Raw genomic sequence first — 22,192 nt, 5'->3', positions numbered from 1 at the left:
TGAGGGAGCTATACCCGTGTCCTTGTATGTGGCTCAGATCAGACAAGGTGTTGGGTGCGCTTATTTTATGGGGAGACTTGTAGGGTGAGCGTGACCGTTGGAGGTAAAAGCAGACTTCTGTCTGAGCATGGAAGCTTACTCTGGAATGGATGCTTAAATAATTTATTTAACTTGAGTTTTTTTTTGGTGGAATTCAGCCCTTTGTGTAAAATCCTCTCTGTGATACTGAGGCAAAAACAGACCAGGATGACAGTTTCTGTTTGAACCAGGTTCCGCAGTGCACAGCCAGAGCCAGTTAAATTTTTTTGTGTTTTATCCAAAAAAAAACAGTATTTTCATTCACCCATCTATTATCTATACCCTCTTATTCTGGTCAGGGTCGCGGGGGTTGCTGAAGCCTATCCCAGCATGCATTGGGTGAGAGGCAGGAATACACCCTGGACAGGCCGCCAGTCTATCGCAGGGCACACTACCCATTCACTCACACACTGCCATTCCCATGTAGTCTTACTGGTTACTTTTTAAAATCTGAGCTTTTCAATTATTTATACGGACGATGTTCTTTTTCTTAAAACACAGCAATATTTTTAACAGGGGAATACCATTTCATCAATTATTCAAATGATATGCCAGCGCCGAGCTTGAATTCGAGCTGAATTGGACCGAGTGCGTCCTGTTGCATCATCTGTCTCACGAAGGAAAGCCAGGAACTCAAAACCAGGAACCAGGAACTGCTAATATTTCTGTAGCTCTTTTCTGATATCGGGCCAGGTGTAGACCCATCTCGTACAAGTGGCATCTTTCCGGTGGCGCTAGCCACTGGAGACACAAATCTCAGATTGTTTCTGCTAGATTTAAATTTTACTTTCCAGATTTTCTCGGTTGGGAAACCCGTTCATTCTCTACCCCACCTTTGCCTGCTTTCAGGGATTCACACGGTCATGCTCATGGCACGGGAAGAGGTATCGACTGAAGGGGGGGGACTTCAGTAATGACATCTATCCCTTTACCCCTCCAGTCAGATTGTCGTCACCATCGTCACATTGCACTGACAAGACGGGACAATTGGCAGAAGACGGCACTGGGAAGAATAGCTGGTCTTCACACAAAGAGAAAAGGACAATGACAGGTTGTGCCTATGGAGCAAGACTGTACCCTAGCAAAGCCTTGAAATCCAGTCCACACATGTGGGTGCGCAGACAGACACAGACAGACAGACAGACACACACACACACATGCAGACAAACACACACGTACACACACACACACACACACACACACACACGCAGACAAACACACCTGCACTCTAGCACATGCTTACACACACACACTCACATTCATATGATTATTGATTTGCAAGTGGGTGACTTCTGCACAGGTCTACTTGAAGCACAGCAGTCGGTTCTAATTGGAAGTTTGGAGCCATTGTTCCAAACGGTGATTGATCTCGCTCTCTCAAGGCTAATGTTTGTGCGCTGGCATCTCCCATTCATTTCTTTTTAATGCCCAGATTGCAATAAAAGTGACTGATCCTCCTCTGCAGAGGGGCTGAGAATCAAAATCGCAGCTCTCAAACTGTCAGCAGTTTGGTTTGTGTTTCATATTTCTGAAGGTGTCTAAGGGGGGAGACTGTGAAGTCACGTTGAACTCACCAGGACTCTGGAGCGTGCACAAACCGTTGCGCTGCTCGTCAAACCGTTACATTGGCCATCAGCGATGATTTCATCTGTCGCCCCTGGCGTAGGACAAAAGCCCCCTGTCTAAAGGGTCGTTGATTACGTGGGGCGAAGGAGAACAATGACACATCTGTCCTTCTGTTTCTCTATTCACAGATAATTGTGTTGCTTTGCGATATCTCTCTCTGCGTCGACAGACCATAATGTTCAGCCTTGAGCAGCGCGAGCCGTGTCAAGGACCATTAGCCCTTTTTTATAAACCGCGTCTGTTTTGATAACGGTGCAGTCGCAGAGCAAAATTTGAAGGTGCTGAAATTTAAATGAATTCGTGCCTCGCGTTCCCTACCCAATCGGCTCCTCCCCCCCGGGGCAGCAGTTATGACTTTGTCGCTCGGGGAACGCGGATTGGTCGAAGGCTCGTTGCGGTGAAAGCGGGCGGTCACGCCCAGTTTCAGGTCCTCAAAAGGAAATGCATCTCTGCTTTTGCCGTGAGCCAAGTGAGCCTTTCAAAAAGAACTCGGTGGAGAAGGCATTCCGGGCCACTGTCTTTGATTCTCACATTCCTCCTTCGTTCGCCAAAATGAGATTTTTTTTTGTTGGGTTAGGGTGTGTTGTTGGCATCGCATTTTGCTGAACAAACCGTTCCTTACTCTCTGCTTTTACACAAATGTGGTGATGTTTTCCAGGTGTAGACTTTTTAAAGTTGCAGTAAACAAGGTGTAAACTACTAAAACATTTCTGTGTCTGGTGCTAATGACACCAAATCTCTTGGGGCCTACTGTTTATGTTGGGATTGAATCCACACCCATTTTTAAATGTATCAGCTCAGTTTTTTTCCTCTGGTTTGTTTCAATATCTTTCAGTCTTCCGCGAAACCGTTAAGTTTTAGAAATTCTTTGGGAGGATGGACATCTTGGAATGTTTCTCGCTCGCAGTGCAGCCTGAACCTGCAGCGCTTGAGTCTCGCATCTTCAGATTAGGGCTCTGGAAGGAGGGCAGGGCCCCGATTGGTCTGGAGGTTTCCTGTGCAGATGAAGGGAGGCGATAGAGAGGGAGATGCCCCTCTCTGCCTGCACCTCTGCCCTTGATCTCCCAGACCCGGGTTCAACGGACCCCGCTGTTGTTCTGTGCCTCGGTGAGGAATGCGGAGTGTGGGACTGGGGCGTGACGCGTGCGCTCCTCCGGGCCGCTCCTCCGGGCCGCTCGCTCCGTAAACAAAAAGCGTCATTGTAGCGCGGTCCATCAAAAACGTCTCTTCTTTCACTTCTTCTGAGTGAAGCAAAGGGTGCGTTGGTGTGGGCCACTCTCCCTCTCTCTCTCTCTCTCTCTCTCCCTCTCTCTCTCCCTCTCTCCCCTCGCCTCTCGCGCTCGCTCGCTGAGTGGTTTTGGAGTGGCCGTGAGGACGCTGTTTTCGGGAGCGGTGCCGCGCTGGAATGGGCTGAAGTGTTTGTTTGTGCACAGCCGCGGCGTCACCGATGCGGACCAAAGCTCAGAGCGGCCTCGAGGAGCGCTCGGGGAGCTTGCTGAGAGGTAGGAGACCGAGCCCAGGAACGAATCGCCTGTCAGAGTTTGTTTCGTGTGTTGTGAGGGGTGCGAGGGCAGAGGTGTGATCTAATACCCCCGTGTCAGGTTTTTCTGTGAGTTACGCTGCATTGCACAACGGGCATTTAGCAGGTGCTTCCGTTCAGAGCCACAGACTGCACAAACTTTTTAAAACATTTTAATGGGAAAGAAGAACTTGTATTACCTTACAGTTTTATATGGCTTAAGAAGTGATTATCATTGTTTTTAATTGACTTCTTTTATGCGTGATATAATCCAACTCTGTGTTTTATGTTGCAACAAGGAAACATTTGTATGTTTTACTGCGTAAGTAACGTTGCACTTAAAGTTCCGTTTGATACTGAACAAGTTTAGTGTGTCTTGAGAGTCCTGATGCTCTATACGACATTTTGGTGTTGTGAGCACTTGATCTGCCTGGGGCTGGAGCCAACTCAAACGCTCTGACCTGCATTATGGAAAGCATCTGCATACTGACTCGGGCTCTATCACGTGCGGGAGAGTGTTGTTACGTCGAGGAGAGTGTGTGTTGGGCTGGGGGGAGCTGTGGTCAGAGGGCCCGTGATGTTTCTCTTGCCTGTGGCCATGGCCTGCTTCACCTGCACTGCTCCATTAAGGGCAGTGGCGGCCAGAAATGGCTGCAAGGCCCAGCGATGAGGTCACGGAAGTGCGTGCCTGCCTTCGCGCTGTATCTGTGGTGACATGTGGACAGCCTGAACACAGACGGCTGAGGACACAGGGAGAGAGACGGGGAGAGGAGCGATGGTGACTAATCAGTGAGTTCCATTTAACCTTGAACATCGGCGGTGCGATCCTCACTCCCATGGACATACGTTTTCCTTTTCCCTGCCTTGGCCTGAGCTCCTGTTTTTTTTTCTGGAAGAACCAGCACACCAAGTACAGCGATAAAATGGAAATTCAAAGAAATGGCCATTAGCTTGCATATCGTGCCCCCTACTTCACTGTGCATTGGTGGTCTAATACTATCTGAAGGATTTATTTTTATTAACTATAAAGCACTGCTGATTTTGTGAAGTTACTTTTGTGAATTGATCATCGTACTAGAATTTAACTTCAAACTTCTATTGATAAAACTGCTAATGGCCATATTCGTTTTCTTACTGGAGTCAAATTGATCAAAGAGTGCAAAAGGTCGGAGACTCGCTTTGTCCTGAACTTGAACTGCATTTTAAGACAGTAAACGTCCTCTTCTGGCTGGAGCATTGGGTATGGGTTAGACAGCTAGAGGAGCAGTGCTACAGTAAAGAGCCATCCTCTCTGCTCCCTGAAGACTGGCTTTTGTCTGATCAGATAAAGGACGACTTGTTCTCTCCCCCCCCCCCCCCGAAGCTAGTCTCACATCAGCATGCAAGCCGTGGCGTCCGTACCCCCCTCCCCTCCCAAATGTCACCGCGAGCTTTCCGTCAGAAATGAGTGGCACGCACGAAGTACGGAAGGCACGCAAAGTTTTTTAAAACGTCGTCGTTTGCTGAATTTTGCCGCCGATGCAAAAGCCTCGTTCTGTCGTTAACGAGGATTTAAATCGGAACGTGACCCCCCCATCACAGTCCTCCGCACAGAGAAAAGCAATTTTTTTTAAAAAAATGTTGAAAATGACCGGTTTGAGACCGGCTGCCCACGGTGTATCTGATGATGATGGAGAGCCCTCGAGCGAACAGACGGCCTGGCGGGGGGGAAGGGGGAGGGGGAGGGGGAGAGGGAGAGGGAGAGGGAGGGGGGGGGATGTAAGTGGAAGACAGAAATAAACGAGGTTTGAGCGAGACACTTTAATCACGGCTATTTGGAGATGCGCGATTGCCGAAATGACCCGTCATTTCCAATATTCCCGTCAGCGTTCTCCGCGGGGGGGGCACGGACTGCACGTTCCCGGGGAAAAGGCCCTGCGGGACGGGAAAGGGCGGGAAGCTGACATTTAGAACGGAGCGCTCGAAAACTTTTTCTTCTTTTTTTTTTAAAATATAAATTTGAGAGCGCGTGCGGCGCTGAGTTTTAATTTGCAGTTGTGTTTTTTTCTTCTTTCCGCTGTATGGTAATAACACGGTCTGAGTGCTCGTGAATATTCAGGCCTCTGTCTTCCTGGTGCGAGTCGGAGAGGGAGACGTAGCGGATAAAAGAGGACAAAGGAATGTTTTTCGCCACAGGACTTTCTGCCCTCGGTCTCATTGTGCGAAATTGCTAGGTACGGACTGTGTGGCCTCGCTGTGGGGGGAGGAGGGGGAGGGAGGGGGGGGTGGTATGCCAGTCAGTGCCAGTGTTACAGTTTTTTGCCAAAAAAAAAACTTTTGAAAATGATTGAAACATTCAAAGGCAATAAACATTAAGAAAACATTCAGGTAAAGCACAAAAGTCTAGTAAATCAATGCTTTAATGCAATATATTTCTGCCCAAATCCTTCTCCTGACTTAAGGTTGTTTCTGTGTCAGTGGTGCCAATCAGTATGGACACTGTGTCCACAGCCTGCGTGTCTGTCGGGCGGTTGTGTGGACGGACTCCAGCTGTTTCCCCTTAAGCACTCAAGAGCAGACGGCAAAAAAACGGGGGCCATCTTCAGCCCCAGCGGCTCGCTTCGGTTTGGGAAAAAAAGGCCGTCTGTGTGTTCGGCTGCACAGAAAGGGCTTATTGAAGAACGGCTCGTTAAGGATGGGATCGAGTCTGAGACGGTGCTTTCTAAGAGCACTGACGCTGCTGTACAGTCCAAGGTGACTCTCCAAAGCCCTGAAGAAAAGCTGAAAAGCAAAGACCTGCTGTACGGATGCCGTTCTCTTCAGTGCAGTTCTCTTTGCATGGAAGAATGCACCCGCGTTTAGTCTGAGAACACCGGTTTGAGAAGACCAAAGTTCTGTCTGAATCAGAGCTGCGTCCATTTTGAGTAGAGATCAAAAACCTCACCCCCCCCCCCCCCCCCCGCCCCAAGTTAAAAGAATTTAATTCTTCCTTGCCATGGAAACGGGAATTGTGTGCACAAAAACGTTCTGTGGACGCAAAACAGCTTCCCTATTGTGACTTCCCCCATCGGAGTCCCCAAATGCGTTTGGCTGCAGATTGTATGCGTCTTTTTTGACCATTTATTTATTTTTTCAGTCCGTTTTTTTTAAAAGATCCAAATGTCATGAATGGTTAGGGTGTTATATCATTCCAGGCACATCCCGTGATTCATCCCAAACTGTGTCTTTTTGAACGCTGGGTACAGAGGAAGCGAGTGGGGGAACGTTGGTGCAGAATTAATCCTCCCTGTGAGAATAATTAAAATTATTATTGATGCAAAAACCCCCCTGTTGCTTCTACATCCTCATCTTGAGAGTGACATATGGCTTTCTGTGGACATGGAGGAAGAGGAAGAGGAAGTGCAGTGCGTTGGTGAAAGAGGTACAAAGACACAACTGCACGCACTGAGAGAGAAGAGATCCATCTCTTTTCTTTAGAAGGTCATAGGTCATTTCTAAAAACTGTCAGTGAAATGTCCGTTAGCTCTGTCCTCGTCTGTTGACATGACAGGGATGTACTGGGGCCTTGGGCCCCCCTGCGACTTTGGGGGGGGGGGGGTTTATATGATAACTGATTCATGCAATCAAGATAAGATCAGATGTAGGGAGGTGCCACTACACAGACTGAACTTACATTCTGTTCTCTTTCTGATACTCTTCAGATTGTCCGGCTTATGATGATTTTTTTAAAACCCTCGCATCTGAATTTGCCGGGGAAATAAATGGTCATTTCACAACCTGTGATTTGCAGTGTTTCTACTGTTGAAAAAAAAAAAAAAAAGAATTTATCCTCTGACTTGGCTGGAATGCCAACTTTTTCATGTATGCCCAGCAGTCTTCTGTCTGTACGTAGAGGTTTCAGGTGAAATACCGCTGCTTGGTGTGCTGCCCGGGAGCATGAAGGATTTCAGGCTCATAAACTGCACCTTATTTCTCTGGTTTTAATTCTCTCTGGTTTTGAAGGGAAGTTGACATTTCGGGGGCTTTTTACAAGCGATACAAATGAAGGAACTTGCAGTTAAAATGACTAGCGTCCAGCAGCTGATTATGGAGTTATTTATTTGTAAAGCAGAAGTTGCAGTGAATGTGTGGCCTTGCAGTGCAGGGAACTGATTTGGTGTTACCTGAAGCCTTAGGCTGCACTCAGACCAGATCAGGCAATGCGGTGAAAAGCGGCAGTCCTCCCACTCATTTGAATGGGGGTAGTGCGTTTAGGCTGCGGGAGTGGGGACCGCACGGGGTGCAGAAATAAAGCACAGCGGCCGTGCGGGAAGAAGTGGAACCAGAATCAACTTTTGCCGTAAACGCAACCCGACATCACGCTGTGGTGGCCACAGTTACGAGAACAGCGTTTAAGAACGTGTCAAATTACTACCGAAATTTTATTGCTAAATCTTTAAATGTTTTGGGACACTTACTAAAAAAAAAAAAAACACTTAATAAAATCATTGTGTTCACACCATATTTAATAGCCCTACATCTGGATCGAACCAGCTCGGCTTGTGTGTACTGAAACTGGATGGATGAGGTGCACGGGACGCCCAAGGACACCATCAGGGACGTGGGTACACCGGGGCACCAAAAAGGCTTAATTGGCAAAGGACTGAATTTGTGTCCGGATGCCCAGCCATATTTCTAGGTGGCCCATCAAAAGAGAAAAAATTTCCCACCTGGATTGGCAAAATGTATCAACTATATTTAATAAGGTGAAATTCATCATCGAGGTGGCAGTTGGGACATCAGTCTGTGAATTCCGCTTTAAAAGTGATGAAAAAGGCCCTGTTTTCAGTCAGAAATTGAGCCAGAGGGCATGGCTGGTGAGGTAAACAAAGGATCTGTCTTTTTGGAAGGGCAATCTAACACCCATCCTAATGCTTTCTCTGGCTTTATTTGTCACATCATTTTTTTCCAGAGAATTAATTTCATGCTCCAATAAAACGTTGATTGAAAACTGTATTGGATGTCCTATTTGACAATTTGAGATGCCCTTGAAACCTGAAGTGTAAAACTTCTCTGTGGAGAGTGAAGTAGGGTTATCAGTCCCGAGGGAAGAGCAGAATGTGCTTTTTTTTTTTTTTTGCCCCGAATTGCATTCCCTGCGAGGATGAAGATCGAGCGATCTGCCCGCTAAAGATGCATTTCTGCGCATTAATGTTCACTAGGCTGGTGGTGGCGGCCCGCTTCGCCTGCCGGTGATGCGGGCCTATTACTGCGTGGAGCGCAGTGGAGGCAGTCCGTCACTATTTTCTCTTGCGGTGGTTGCGATAGGTCGGGAGGAAAAGCCGTGCGTCATCGCGAATAGAATTGGTTTGCTGACGCGTGCATTCTATAACACTGGGCTCCATATGCAGGTAAATCATATTATTTATTTGCTCCATTACCCTGCAAGATGCGACGGTGCAGGCGACCGTAGAGACTCGGAACCGTTTGCGTTTGTAATTAGTGCGTCTCGTGGCAGGATAATGAAACGTGATGCCAGGCGAGCAGTTCGAGTGGAAGTGTGTGCGACCGTGACATGCGAGTGCCGTCCCACTACGTTTGTAATTGAGTTTTAAAACAGTCCTGCAGCAAGTGTACCGTTTCTCTTATTAATGAATGACTTGTAGAAATGTTTTGCTGCAGTTGAGTTGCATTGAGGACGGGGCTGTTTGGTGCTGGAAGTAATCCGTGAAATATTAGCCAGAAGGTAACGGAGTAGCTTTCCTGGCAGCCGTTAAGACTGAAACTCGCTTTAATGCGTCGTTAAATGAATTAGTCAAACACTGTTTAAACAAGGAATATTTACGGTGAGCATTTGAAAGAAGGTCTTTTTCTAATTATTTGCTTAATTTGCTGACTTTTTTTTTTCCTTCTGTGCAGCTTCAATGAATTAACTTCTTAAGTAAATAATTCCGTATTTAAGACAGTTTCTCCTTTTCATCTGGAGCTTCCAGCTTAGAGAGAATTATAAACGACTGCATTTATTTGTTTTTGCCAAATGTGATGAAAGTTAAACAGCCTGAAGTTGTGGCATGGCGGCAGGCCAGGCTTATTCAGGCTGAGGAGTCATGTGACCAGAAGTGATCATAAAGTTCTACTCCCGTAAAGTCCACAGAAGAGCATGATGCCTCACAAACTGCCATTATGGCTCTGTTTATATGAAATGGGAGTCTGTACGGTATAGTGTGGAATCTGTAAATATAGCAAATACCTGACAGTGGGGGAGGGGAAAAAAACTGCGGAGTTGTGTGGTTGACAACTTCCTCATCACAACTGTTTCCCAGCCACAAGGCATCCTCCCCAGGCCTCCTGTACCTGCCCGAGGCAGTCAGAGAGCTTCCATCTCCGTCCGCTGCTGAAGAGCTGTTCGGTAGCATTGAGATGCCTCCAATATACTCACCTGTAAAAGTAGCAGCTATCACTCACAGCAATATTTTAAAATATTTTCATATTCTCTAATCACATCTCGAGGTAATGGAAACACTTTTTTATTCTTTCCACGTCCCTATTATTTTTCAGTGAGGAGTACATGCGTACTCCGTTGAAGCGTATGTGTTAAACAGGACGTGCACACTTCCGTGATGGTGGCGTGAAAGGGTGAAATGCATTCCTGTCAGATCTGTCGTGGTAAAAATGAATCCACTCCTGTGGAGCAGAGCACCGTGAAGCTGACGCGTGCCCCCTTCCCTCCGTTCTGTCCCCAGCTTCCGATGCGGAGCAGGACGCTGCCTTAAGGCTGGAGCAGGAGAGGGCGGAGATCGTCGCCAAATATGACAAGGTGAGTGACCGTTTGCTTTCTCGCTCCCCATTTGTCGTGACTGCTGTCCCGCACTTGACAAACTGCGTGTTAGCCTAGAGCAAAGATCTCAGACTCCGATCCTGGAGGGCTGCTGTGTCTGCTGGTTTTTAAGTGTTCCTGCTCTTACTGTGCTTTACTGTAAGTCACAGATCGGCACACACCTTGTTTCCAAGGCCGAAATTGGCTGCTGAGTGAAAGGAAATCACGAAAACCAGCAGAGAGACTGTGGCCCTCTAGGACTGGAGTTTGAGACCCCCTGGCTTAGAGGGGGGTCTCCAGTTCCAGATATGGGTCCCTCCCAACTGTCATGACAATGGTAGGCAGGATGAGCTTGGGTGAGCGAGGCCTTTGCTTTCTTTGGGTGCGGAGGTTCGTCTTCAGTGCGGTGAGGATTTTGGACTGTCGCAAATGGACAAGGGGTTAATCTTCTCTCACTGTTGTGAGTGAGTGAGTGGGGGGGGGGTGTTCTCCTCTTCAGAAATTCATTGATTTTTGGTGTTGAGCACACGGGACGGGCCCTCCCTAAAACACAGTAACTCAGTTTGAGCTTTGGCATTTCGCTGGAAGGGAGCTCCTCTCCGATGAACATTAATATAAATTGCCCATTGTTCTTTCTTCTGTCTGACAGTTTAATCAAGTCAGCTCATTAACCAGGAGAAGAAAGGCACACAGTCTTACACTGCCTATAATTTCATTACGAGGTTTGACCCTGTTCGATAAGCCCCCAGTTCCTTATTACAACGAGACAGACGGAGTCTAATGGTTCTTCTCACCCCATTATGATATTTCACCATGCTCAATAAGCCCCTCATTGCCACAGTAAGAAAAGGTCCTAATAATAGCTTTTGGTCACACAGTGTATTTAATTTTTGACATTTTATCATAATCGCTTTTCATGCCAGAACAATATATAAAGTTTAAGTAACTTACTGTGTCTCCTCTGATTAGCAAAGAATGTCTCAATTTGGTAAAGGTGAAGAGGCATGCTTTCTTTTGTGGTCTCCATTTTGTATTCGCTTAACAGATGTGTTGACAAAACTTGTAGTGGAGCTTGCTAGCTATGGAATTTATCATTTCTGCTATTAAAACTTCCATTAACATTTTTAATAATAAGTACAAAGATATGGGCTAGTGTGTGGCTTCCAGTGACAGGTCTACATCAACAGGAAGTGATGATTGTACAAACAGGAAGTTTCTGGTGATCCACCTCCTCCTGTGGCTGCAGCTCCCAACCCACCCCCCTTCAAAACATCAAAGCTTGTGGAATTGACTGTAAAAACCTCAAAACGAGATATTTGTCCTTGCCCATCGCTTGCTGTGTAATATTTGAAAATAGCAATGTATTGTTCTAAGCTGATTTATATATATATATATATACGGCAAACGACTGATTTATGTACATGGCTTGCGAGAGTGACAGATTGAGGGCGTTGATTGAGAACGCACACAAAGCCCCCCCCCCCCCCCCCCCAGATTAATCCATCATTCTGCAGTCTGAATCAGACCAGTGTTTTGGTTCCAGTTTGAATTTTAATGCGCCGGTCACCTACCTCTCGTTGAGCGACGGCTCGCTCGGTCTGTTTTAAATTTGCTGTGGAGGCTGTAAAATTGGCCCCGCGCTTGATTGACGGTCACGACGGGACGTTCATCGCGGTTTTCGCCGTGGCGTCGCTATCAGCGAGCGACTTTTACGGGGATAATTAGGCAGTTCGTTTCTGGCGCGCTATTACACTGTCACGCCGTTGCGTTTCATTGGTACGAAATCATCCTCCAAGTCCCTGACCCTCAAAGTTATGGCCGTGATCGAGCGGCAGAGCCCCAACAAATTACTTGTTGTACCAGAGAGGTGCAGTATGGGAACTGTGCAGCTTGTTTTATTATATTTTCTTTCTTAGTCTTATTCTGATGAAGGGCAAAGTGCTTTTAAATATTTAAATGGAGTGTATCTGTTGGGTGTTGTGGCTTTTCCCACAATGAATCATTACATAATCTTTAAATGAAAGAATATACCTATAAATAGATTCTGTAAGTCATTTATTATAGTTCATTTTAATAATGTAATTGGCGATTATTTTTTCAGAGATTAGCCCAAATCATTTTTCCTGAATAAGTCTTTGTGTGATTAATTGACTCTGGGTTTGATTAGTTGCATCCAGTTCAGTGTCGCGCGGTAATGAGGAATGTCAGCTCACCGAGAATTTGCAGGTCCTTTGTAGGCTTTTTCTGACACAGGGAAATGAGATATCATCACAGTCCAACATCTCTGCACACCCCACTGGCCAATGGTCCTATCTGTTGAGTCTTTTGAAGATCAGAGTGCATCAAACTAGCTCTATATTTCCTGATGTCTGAAGATTTATGCCAAGCAAAAAAATTGCAGCTTTTTCGAAATAGAAAATTCATTCATCTGTGGAGAAAGTGCATTCACACAACAGGTCAGTGATTCTGAATGGAACCTAATTTTGCTGAATAATAATGACTTAATCTAATGTCCCACTTCACTGCTCAATGTTCTACATAATTACATGCTGCCCATCTTGTATGGAGTATTTTATGCTGAATATTTCTGTCATTGCTCCACTGTGTAGGCCACAGTAGAGACATCTCTATTCCCCTTTTTTGGGTTCCTGTCCTGTAGTGGAAATGGTTTCTATAGTATTTCCTGCTTATGATGATATGTATTTTTATATCAGACGTAGCTGCTTGGCACAGGCCAGGCACTGAAGTGCTGCCTGGCTCGTCATGGTAACGCACTGGTTCAGCGTAGCAGCACATCCTGTGGTCAGTTTTTCTCATTTTTTGAGCGGGACGGCGCTGACCGTGGCCTGGCTGCTCGGCGGGCCGGTGCGTAATTCGTCGAAGCGTCGCCGAGTAAGGGAAGGTTTCGCTAATCGTCCTCGTCTAATCGTGCGAGAGCCGCTTTTCGGGTTGGGCGAGCGGGCGCGCAGTGAAGCTCCTCCGGAGCCCTGACCGAGCAGCTTAACCGACCGTCTGCAGAGAAGCTGCCGGTGGAGAAATGGAGCCGCCGGCAGTGACGCTAGCCCGCAGAATATGTGGAGAATATTAATGAGGAGCCTACAAATAGCATAGCATAGTTTAGCATAGCATAACATAGCATAGTATAAAATAACATAATATAGCTTAGCATAGCATAACATAGCATAGCATAACATAATGACGAGAACAGGCCATTCTGCCCAACAATGCTCACCATCGTATTTTCCACAATTAGCCGCTACATATTAGAGAGAAGCCAAAATAGAGGAGTTTTTTTAAAGAAAAAGCACCACTCCTGCTTTACAAATCAGTATTTGGTTAAGTTGTGCAGAGGTCTAATTGGAGTTTTGTATCATACTGGTTCTGAAAAAGTGCCCAAGTTGTTCTCTCACATTTTACTTTTAATTTTGAACTCACTTTCAACAAGATAATAATTACCTACCAGGAAGGAAGGTACAGTGGGTAATAATTTCAGACACCTGTGTTAAGTCAGAGCAATTATATTTATCAGAGAATGGTAATATAGAGGACGTGTCAAACTGCGTTCGTGAATGTGGCCTTTTGAGAGCCTTAAGTAGTGTAGTCAGTTTCTGCTGCTCTCAGTTTTCAGTTCCAGAATGTTCCCCTGGATATTAATTAGTTTAATTAGTGTGCATGTGGAAGGCACTTATCTGAGCTCCATATTTCAGCTCTTTCATAACTTTCATCCACCATTTATCATTGGCAAACATGTTTATTGCCAACATGGAAAAAAAATATGAAGGTAATAAAAAGGGCCCGTTGAGACGTATTTACTGGGAAAGCAACATTAACGCGTTGCCACGGCGATAAGCGTTTCTGAAGTGTCTTCATCCTTCATTTTGCTCTTTAATTCCAGGGAAAAGAGGGAGCAACAGTGGAGCCCTGGGAGGACGCAAACTTCCACCTCTACAAAGTCATCGACAGATTTGGCTTCCTGCAGTAAGTGCACTCATGTGGGGTATGACTATTTTGCATTGCATTGTGTGCTGATGTGACTGTAAGGATTAAACAGGCTGTAGGATGCAGTCCAAGTTTCTATTAATTGTAACGTTGGTAAATGAAAGGCCTACGCGCAGCCTCAACCGACAATTTTATGTTCACGTTGCACTTAAACACAGCTGGTATATTTAGGCCCGTGCCTGTGCACAGCTCACAGGAAGTGGGGGGGTTTAGCCGTAATAACAGGGTACCAGTGTGCAGCACCGGGCCCACAACCAAGAGGAACGGGGTGAACCAATAGACCGCTCTCGGGGTGAAGCGGGGCGAACCAAAGCATGCGCCTGGCGCGGGGGGTGGTGGTAATAGAGACTCCAGTTTGTGGGAGGAAAGAGCAGTGCTCAATGCACGAACATCACCAGTCGGCTGGCAGGTTCCCAGAATGCATTGGGAGAAGCAGTGTACCATGGGAAATCCTGGCTGCTTTTTACGAGGCAGGTTGCCCGCGCGACCCCAGAGCTGGAGACCGTCAGTCCGCCCGCCAGCTGGGGTTGATGGCGGCTCAGAACGCTCTGGCCACCCTCGTAGCGTAGGGAAAGATGGCTGCTTTCAGGCCTACCCTGCCTTTCCGCCCTGGAGGTCCGCAGAGGCAGGAGCTGCCCTCCAGCTCGCAGAAACAAAAAAATAAAATAAATAAAAAATAAAAAACCGAGCGGACACGGGAAACGCGAGCCGCTTCGGAATAGCGTGGATGAAAGCAGGCAGCGGCAGGAAGCCGGAGATCTTAACAGCGCTCGGACAGGAAGCAGAGGAATGGTAATGGGACTGCGAGCAGGGTGGGCAGCCAGGTCACTTCCTGTGGGGATGAGACCCATTCCGAAACGGGCGGGGGGGGGGGATCGGAGGCCAGTGTGAGGGACTGCGTCCCGCTGTGGTGGAGAGAGCGGATTTTGCATTAAAACATGAAGGCCACTTGCTCCCCTCCATTACTCATCTCCCTCATGGATGGAGTCACGAGTTTTCCCATCTCTGCTCACCGTGATGCCTGACATTGCAGGGAGGGGTTTAGCATCCCAATCCCATAATGCAGCGCTGCACCAGGACCCAGAGGTGTGTGTGCCCGGGGGGGGGGGGGGCACAGAGGCGGCCGGGCTGGAGGCTTCGCGTTTAAAAGGAAACCGACTGCTGTGAAATCGCAGCGGAGAGACCGATGTATTCACGCAGTGGAAAACGGCCCGAGGTTTCATGCTTGCGTGATCTTAAAGATGATTCAGAGGCGCGGGGGTGACGGGGCTCCGGCGAAGGCGGCGGAATGTCTTAATCTGCCGTTTCCTGTTTGTGCCTCGCCTACATGGCCGACGGGCACTCCCTCCCTCCCTCCCTCCCTCCCTCCCTCCCCAGCTACAGCGGGAGGTCAGGGACGAGACGCTGTCTGCGATTCTTGTTGTGGGGCACAGTTCCAAATTTGCCTTGCCCAGGGGTACACCTCTAGCAACCCACTCCCACGATAAGAGCCCATGACCTACTGGTTACAAGCGCTCAAACCACCGCTATGTTAGACGCAGCTGTGGGCGTCCAGCGTGATGCATCTTGCATCCTCGATGGATTTAAATCCTTCATTCACAGTCAGATCACTCGTTCCTATGCACGTACGCACTCATGCACGCACACACACAGACACGCACACACACACGCACTCTCAATAAAAGCCCCATTAATCACTACACGCTATCCTACTGAGCCATTACGCTTGATGAGTTCGTAAGTTCGTAGGTCCAGGTGAAATTAGCAGTTTTTATTTTTCTGCATCGCAGTCGGCCATCTTTAAACTGTAGGGCTGCTGTTGTGAAGAGAGCTTTCAGCCCGGTGCGCTACCCGCTACCTGTGTACGGAGAGCTTTCAGCCCGGTGCGCTACCCGCTACCTGTGTACGGAGAGCTTTCAGCCCGGTGCGCTACCCGCTACCTGTGTACGGAGAGCTTTCAGCCGGTGCGCTACCGTACTTGTACGGAGAGCTTTCAGCCCGGTGCGCTACCCGCTACCTGTGTACGGAGAGCTTTCAGCCCGGTGCGCTACCCGCTACCTGTGTACGGAGAGCTTTCAGCCCGGTGCGCTACCCGCTACCTGTGTACGGAGAGCTTTCAGCCCGGTGCGCTACCCGCTACCTGTGTACGGTTCTCCTGATGATCTGATCTCGGCCTCGGCCTCGCAGGAGCGGCTATCGAGGAAGAACCGCGGGTGATGGCTTACGTTTCATACGGTTACGGGTGAAGCGAACGTCTTCGGCGTTTTATTACGCTTCCTGACAGAGGCAGTATTAAACCGTGGATCGCGAGAGGACTGAATCATCTCTGATGTGCCGTAGCGTAAGCTGTTGTGCCTTTTCTTTCTCCCCCCAACAGTGAGAATGAACTCCCATCGTATGACTCGGTGGAAGAAAAGGTGAATAATACAACCATTTTATTTTACTGCATATTGTATAAACCTATGAATATATACATTAATTAATTTTTGCAATTAAGTGTATTGTTGTTACTTGGTCTATGCGTTCGCTATATTTTGTACTAGTGAGTGTGTATGAATGTGGAGACCACCAGCGTCCTGATAACCATGGTGACCGTGAGATGACATGAACCGTGACTCTGACCCATGTTCTCTGCCCCCTCAGCAAAAACACCAGGAAGTGGAAAGAACTTCAAAATGGCTGAAAATGTTGAAGAGTTGGGACAAGTACAAGAACAGTGAAAAGGTGAGAGTGCCATCTCTGCTGTTAGAAACATCCGGGAAGGTAACAGCCAGACACCGTCCAGCTCCTGAAGGGGTTGGTGGTCCTGTTTTCGGGTGTGTGTGTGTCATAGTGCTTTGGTGTATTTACGGTGGGTGACGGTGCATACTTTGTGTCACCGCCCTTCCTTTTACAAGCTCTGTAGGTGGAGACAGTGTGTGATGCCGTGGGTTTTCTATTCAAATAGCTTTCTTTTCGGACTTTGTTTCACTCCCTTTTATTCGCGTTTTTTCGTTGCCCGATCTTCCTGTTCACGCGTCCTTGAGCCAGCGGAACGCACAAACGCGCGCGTCTGGCGCGGAACGAACGCCTTTCACGTTCGAGCGTTTTTGTTCTGAGCCGTCACTGCGCGTCTCGCTTCTGTCGGAACGCGGTTTCCATGGCACCCTGAAATATAGGAAGTGAGAAGGCGAGTCTCCGATGTAGACTGCGTCTGCAGGATCGCGTTTGTTTCAGACGCAGGAACGTGGGGACTGTGTGAAGCGAGCAAAAGGCTGGAATAGCTTCTGCACTGCAAAGCCACCTGAGTGACTGGATGTTCCCGATTTGGGACAAAAATGAAATGCAGGGGAGAGAATAATATGTTTAAAAATGACTCCTGCGTTGCAATCTTTGATCATTTAGTTTAGCAGACTCCTGCTGCTGATTGTGTGTGTGATCCTCATATCTCACTAACGCATGTGCAGTGTATTAAAGCTTTGTTGAAACAGGTTGGACCACACACTGATACTAGATAATTTTTTTTTATTTTTTTTTATTTGGCACCCAGTGTGGGCCTGAACATGATCAATTCCCCAATGGGAAGAAATCTCAACCCCATGTTCTGGTTCTGAGTCCAGCAGTGCCAGCGATGACAGAAGCCAGCCATCCAGCCATGGAGGGAGCTGAACACACAGCGAGCTCCAACATCACTCAGGGACGGGAGCATTTCGGGCGCCCCGAGTTCATCCGTTAAGCTGCGCATAAAGAGTGTTCCTCTGGACTCATGTCTGCGCGAATCTCGACTTGAGTCTGGAACCGCGGTGTGATGACAGGCAGCAGGCGTCTCGGAGGAAAGCGCGTGCTTGCCTGTGCTCTCCCGTATCGACAGCAGAACGTGATTGAGAACGTGAGGAGAAAAGGGGAGAAGCTATGACCTCTCTCACCCGTTAGACACGACAGCCCCTTTCGAACCTGAACGTGAGGGCCGAGCTCTCGCTCTGTATCTCCTGAAGGACCCTGGGAACTGCCGAAGTGTGTTTTCTCTCTCCTGCGTGCCTGTCTCCATGGTTTTCCTCTCTGTCCTCGTTTGCTCTCTGCTTCTTAATGAGAAGCGTGCCCTGAGGGGGAGAGTCTGCCTTCTCTGCCCCCCTCAGCACTGCTGGGGTGTAAAGGGCTGCTAAATTAGCCACAGCGCTGAGAATGCCTTACCGTCCTGCACCCTCTCAAACTGCCCCCCCCCCACCACGCACACACACACACACGCACACACACGCGCACACGCACACACATACACACACGCACACACGCACACGCACACACATACATATACACACACGCACATACATACTCACATACACACACGCACACGCACACACACACTCTCACGCACACACACACATACACGCGCACGCGCACGCACACACACACACACACACATACACACACACGCACACTCACACTCACACGCACATGCACACTCTCACACACACATACATATACACACACACGCACATACATACACACATACACGCTCTCACACACACACACACACGCACGCACACACACACACACACACAAATATACACACACACTCAAACACATACACACGCACACACACACACAAATGTGTACACACACGCGCACGTACACACGCACAGTGCTATGTAAAAAGTTGTGTAAGTCGCTCTGGATAAGAGCGTCTGCTAAATGCCTGTAATGCACATACGCACGCGCACACAAATATATACACACACTCAAACACATACGCACACACACCCACACATACACACGCACACCCACACACACACACACAAAAAGGCAGCTGCTCCTGTTTCTTCTCACTTTTAATGGGATCAAAGGGGGGATGGGACACAGGGGGGCTGCATAATACCAGTTAAATGTCTCGTCTGGGACCTCCTACACTGTGCTAATGGCTCAGAGAAACTTCTAAGTTATAAGAAGTCGTTCTACAGGAACAGTGGTGTTGAGGTCAGGGGCTTTACTCAAATTCCTGTAGGGATGATGTTTCTGTTTCCCTTTGGGTCTTAAGGCACTGTGTGACAAGTGCCGTGTGATAATACATCGCTAAGTACGTAGCACGGGCTCTGTCGAGTAAACATTTAATGCCTTTCATGCATGTTCTGCAGAGCGTGTGCTGGATCCATTCTGCAGACCGACGCCTCATTGAGTGAAGATCAATTAAAAAAACAGATTTATTAACCACCTTCCCTAGTGCCCTCCAATTAGCAAGCCGTCGTCATCGTGGAACTCAACACCGCGTGTTAATCTGGCGTGCGTGCACCAGGCTCCTGTGGACAGTCTAGCGTGCTGCACGATTATTAGCCGATCCAGAGCAGCTTTGACACGCTACGCCGCTCGCTTTCTGTCCCCTGATAATACACCCGTGGGGTGTCCTGAGTCATTCTGATTAATTCTACTCATTATCTTTAAGGGTTACAACAGCACATTTTTTTGTGAGAAATTCACACCCACAATGCCCTAGTTTGCCCAGTGTTCCGGCCTCTGCTCCACATTCGTCTTAACTTTTTTCGTGAACGCGCTAAAACTCGAGCATCGGGAGTGTTCTCTTTACCTTCGGGGCCTTCTGGCATTTTAGAGCCGTTTTCTCCACTAAGACCTTGTCCTTGATTTTGCCCAGTATGCAGCAGACTCGCTGTTTCCTTTTAGTATTGATGTCCAATGAAAAATGTGGATGCGGCGGCCATATTGGCAGAGTCAGATTAAATTGGATCGATGGGCAACAGTGTTCTCTGTAAATTACACCAAGTGCGATGGCAATCAGTAGGAAGGCTTATTGGTTATAATCTAAATGGATGGGTTCGGATGCAAGTCATCAACTCTGTCTTCCTCTCCAGCAGGTGACTCGAACCGAGCACCTTTTTTTTTTTCCAGGAAGTTGATTTTAATGGAATTTGAAAGAAGAATCTTTTTGCCGTGATTAACTGCGCTGTTCTGGCTGCTTGAGTTTTAATGCGTTTGTCTTTTACTGTCGCCGAGTCGAACTGCTTCATGTGAGAGTTCTCAATGGTGCGCAGCAGGGGCTTCGAGGCCCCACTGTGGACAGTGCAATTCAGTGTGGAAGAAGAGGATTCTGGGTATTGTGCACTGTTTACCAAGCTACAGATTTTACAGAACGAGGGTCCCCAATCCTTACAGTGTGGGTGCAGGATTCTTGTTTTAGCCTAGCACTAAGACACCAAATTCTACTACTTGATTGAAGAGCATTATTAGTTAATTAGTTGAGTCGGGGGGGGGGGGGACGGGGGTCGTAGGGCTTGGCAAGAACAAAAACTTGCAGCCACAAAGGCCCTTTTCGGATAAGATTGGGGGCACCTGGTATAAAGTAACCAGATGGTCAGCTCCATCTTATTGTGCGTCTGATTTTGAAGCTGTAACATTTAAATTTGATGGATGTTATGAATGTTCTTGAGGGAGCATGGACACACGTTGTTCTGTGCTTTGGGTACACCTCTTCGTGAACGTTCACAAGCTTTAGTACAGCCCTGCAGTCCCAACTGGAGCCTTCTGGAATAAGGCAAAGGGCATATGGAACGCATGAGCTGATTACATGGTTGCTGTCAACTAGAGAATCTGTGGTTCAGCTCTGTTGTTAAGAGCCATGGGCTCCATGGCAACTCTGAGGTCAGAGCTTCCGGCAGTTTCTTCCTGGCTATAACTGGCTGATCGAGAGCTGCTGTTCTCTTGGCTGTCCTCATCTCTCCAAAAGCAAACACTCATCTGTCCCCAGAGCAGGAGCAGTGCTCTTCTCAGGTTAAACGCCTGCTCTCACAGACTGCCACCAGATTTGAGGTGTGTGTGTGTGTGTGTGTGTGTGTGTGTGTGTGTCCATCTTTGAGGTAAATATCACATCTCTCTCCCTCCGTCCCTCCCTCTATCTCCCTCTCCCTCATGGAGTATCTTAGTGAATACCCGTGTCTGTGTTCTGGTAGGAGAGCACTGTTCGGAAACTGCGAAGGTTAGCACCGGAGGGCGTGAGGTGATAGAGCGGGAGAGGATTATCATACTGCCTGCACGTATCCCAGCATGCATGTCAACTGCCCAAATGACTCAGCCCCGCAGTCAAGGTGGAGTTCAGGACACGGAGTCCCCCTCTTCCCTTCCTGCTCTCATCAGGTGGTTCACCGCAGGGCAGCCCTTTTGATCCGGGCACAACCAGGAGTCCAGAGCGGCCAAGCAGGAACGGAGCACTAGCCCCTGGAACATAAGGTCACGGGGTTCAGGTGCCAGAAGCCTCCGTGTCTTCTTGGCATACTAAGCCCAGTGAGATGAATAGCAGTGTGGATATGTCTGCTATGCCAACCAACAGCCAAGGATGCAGACCCGAGCCAGTCTGCCGGGAAGAACTCTTTTGATCCTTCTCCCTCTCTGACCCGAGGAATCCCTCCGCGATTGCACACCGTGTTGGCAGCGGACCGACCTGCGGTTCCACCTGAGAACATGTGGATCGTAGTTATTACCGGCTGTGGCAGGTTTTTTTTTCCCCCTCAGTTTTGCACCCTTTAGGAGGACAGTCTTCCTCCTGAGCTCCTAACCGCTCAGAAATGACTGAGTGTGGGTTCTAACTGGGGCTAAGCCTCGGGTCGCTGAGTCACTAGCGGGTTGCCTGAAATCCAAAAATTTACCGTCCGTCAGCTTTGGTTAACCCCTACCCCATCAACCGGGTATTTATGGCTGCCGGAGTCAGAGAGCGGGTTCGGATTCCCCCGACAGGCGCTTGGTTAGCTCAGCGGCGGTCAGTTTTATTACGGAACACGGTCGTAGCATTCTTGCAGATTTCCCAGCAGGCACCGGGGCAGCGGGGCTCAGTGTTATTAATGAACAGGCTCGAGGCGCGCTTCGCAGATTTCCCAGCAGGCACTGGATCGGGTGTCGGCGGCGGCATTAAAGACAGGCGCTCTCTGTGAGGTTCTCCGTATCTCGCGGTGACCGTTTGATTGATCCCTGCGTCCGCGGAACCATCCGGAACATGCCATTAACACATTTAATGAGGTTGCGGGTGGCGATGGGGTGATCACCGGCTCAAGCAAAGAGCAGTCTCTGATCATCATACGATACAGCTGCATGCCTTTTTCTGCTTCCCCGTGGTGCGTTAGACAGGGCCGTCTGCTCATTTAGGCTGCGTGAAGATGCATTTTATCTTTTTTTTTCTTTTCATTTTGCGTCCGCAGTGACTTTCATGCGACGCGTGACAT

General features: G+C 48.3%; 1 protein-coding gene across 3 annotated transcripts in view; it reads left to right on the top strand.

Annotated features, from left to right (window-relative positions):
* Positions 1-22,192, top strand: part of usp6nl (USP6 N-terminal like) — a 71,436-nt gene that overhangs the window by 31,645 nt on the left and 17,599 nt on the right. For 2 of the 3 annotated variants that reach the window (XM_064342575.1, XM_064342572.1), the window contains 4 exons: positions 9,925-9,998; positions 13,894-13,976; positions 16,375-16,414; positions 16,641-16,721. In XM_064342575.1, coding sequence (XP_064198645.1) covers positions 9,925-9,998; positions 13,894-13,976; positions 16,375-16,414; positions 16,641-16,721 — 278 coding nt within the window. Of the gene's footprint in view, positions 1-2,879; positions 3,207-9,924; positions 9,999-13,893; positions 13,977-16,374; positions 16,415-16,640; positions 16,722-22,192 lie in introns of those variants that run through there. The other variant, XM_064342573.1, reaches the window with a different exon arrangement.

Source organism: Anguilla rostrata, chromosome 7 (assembly GCF_018555375.3).
Source record: "Anguilla rostrata isolate EN2019 chromosome 7, ASM1855537v3, whole genome shotgun sequence".
Classification (NCBI taxonomy): Eukaryota; Metazoa; Chordata; class Actinopteri; order Anguilliformes; family Anguillidae; genus Anguilla; species Anguilla rostrata.
This window is presented reverse-complemented; position numbering and strand designations above follow the sequence as displayed.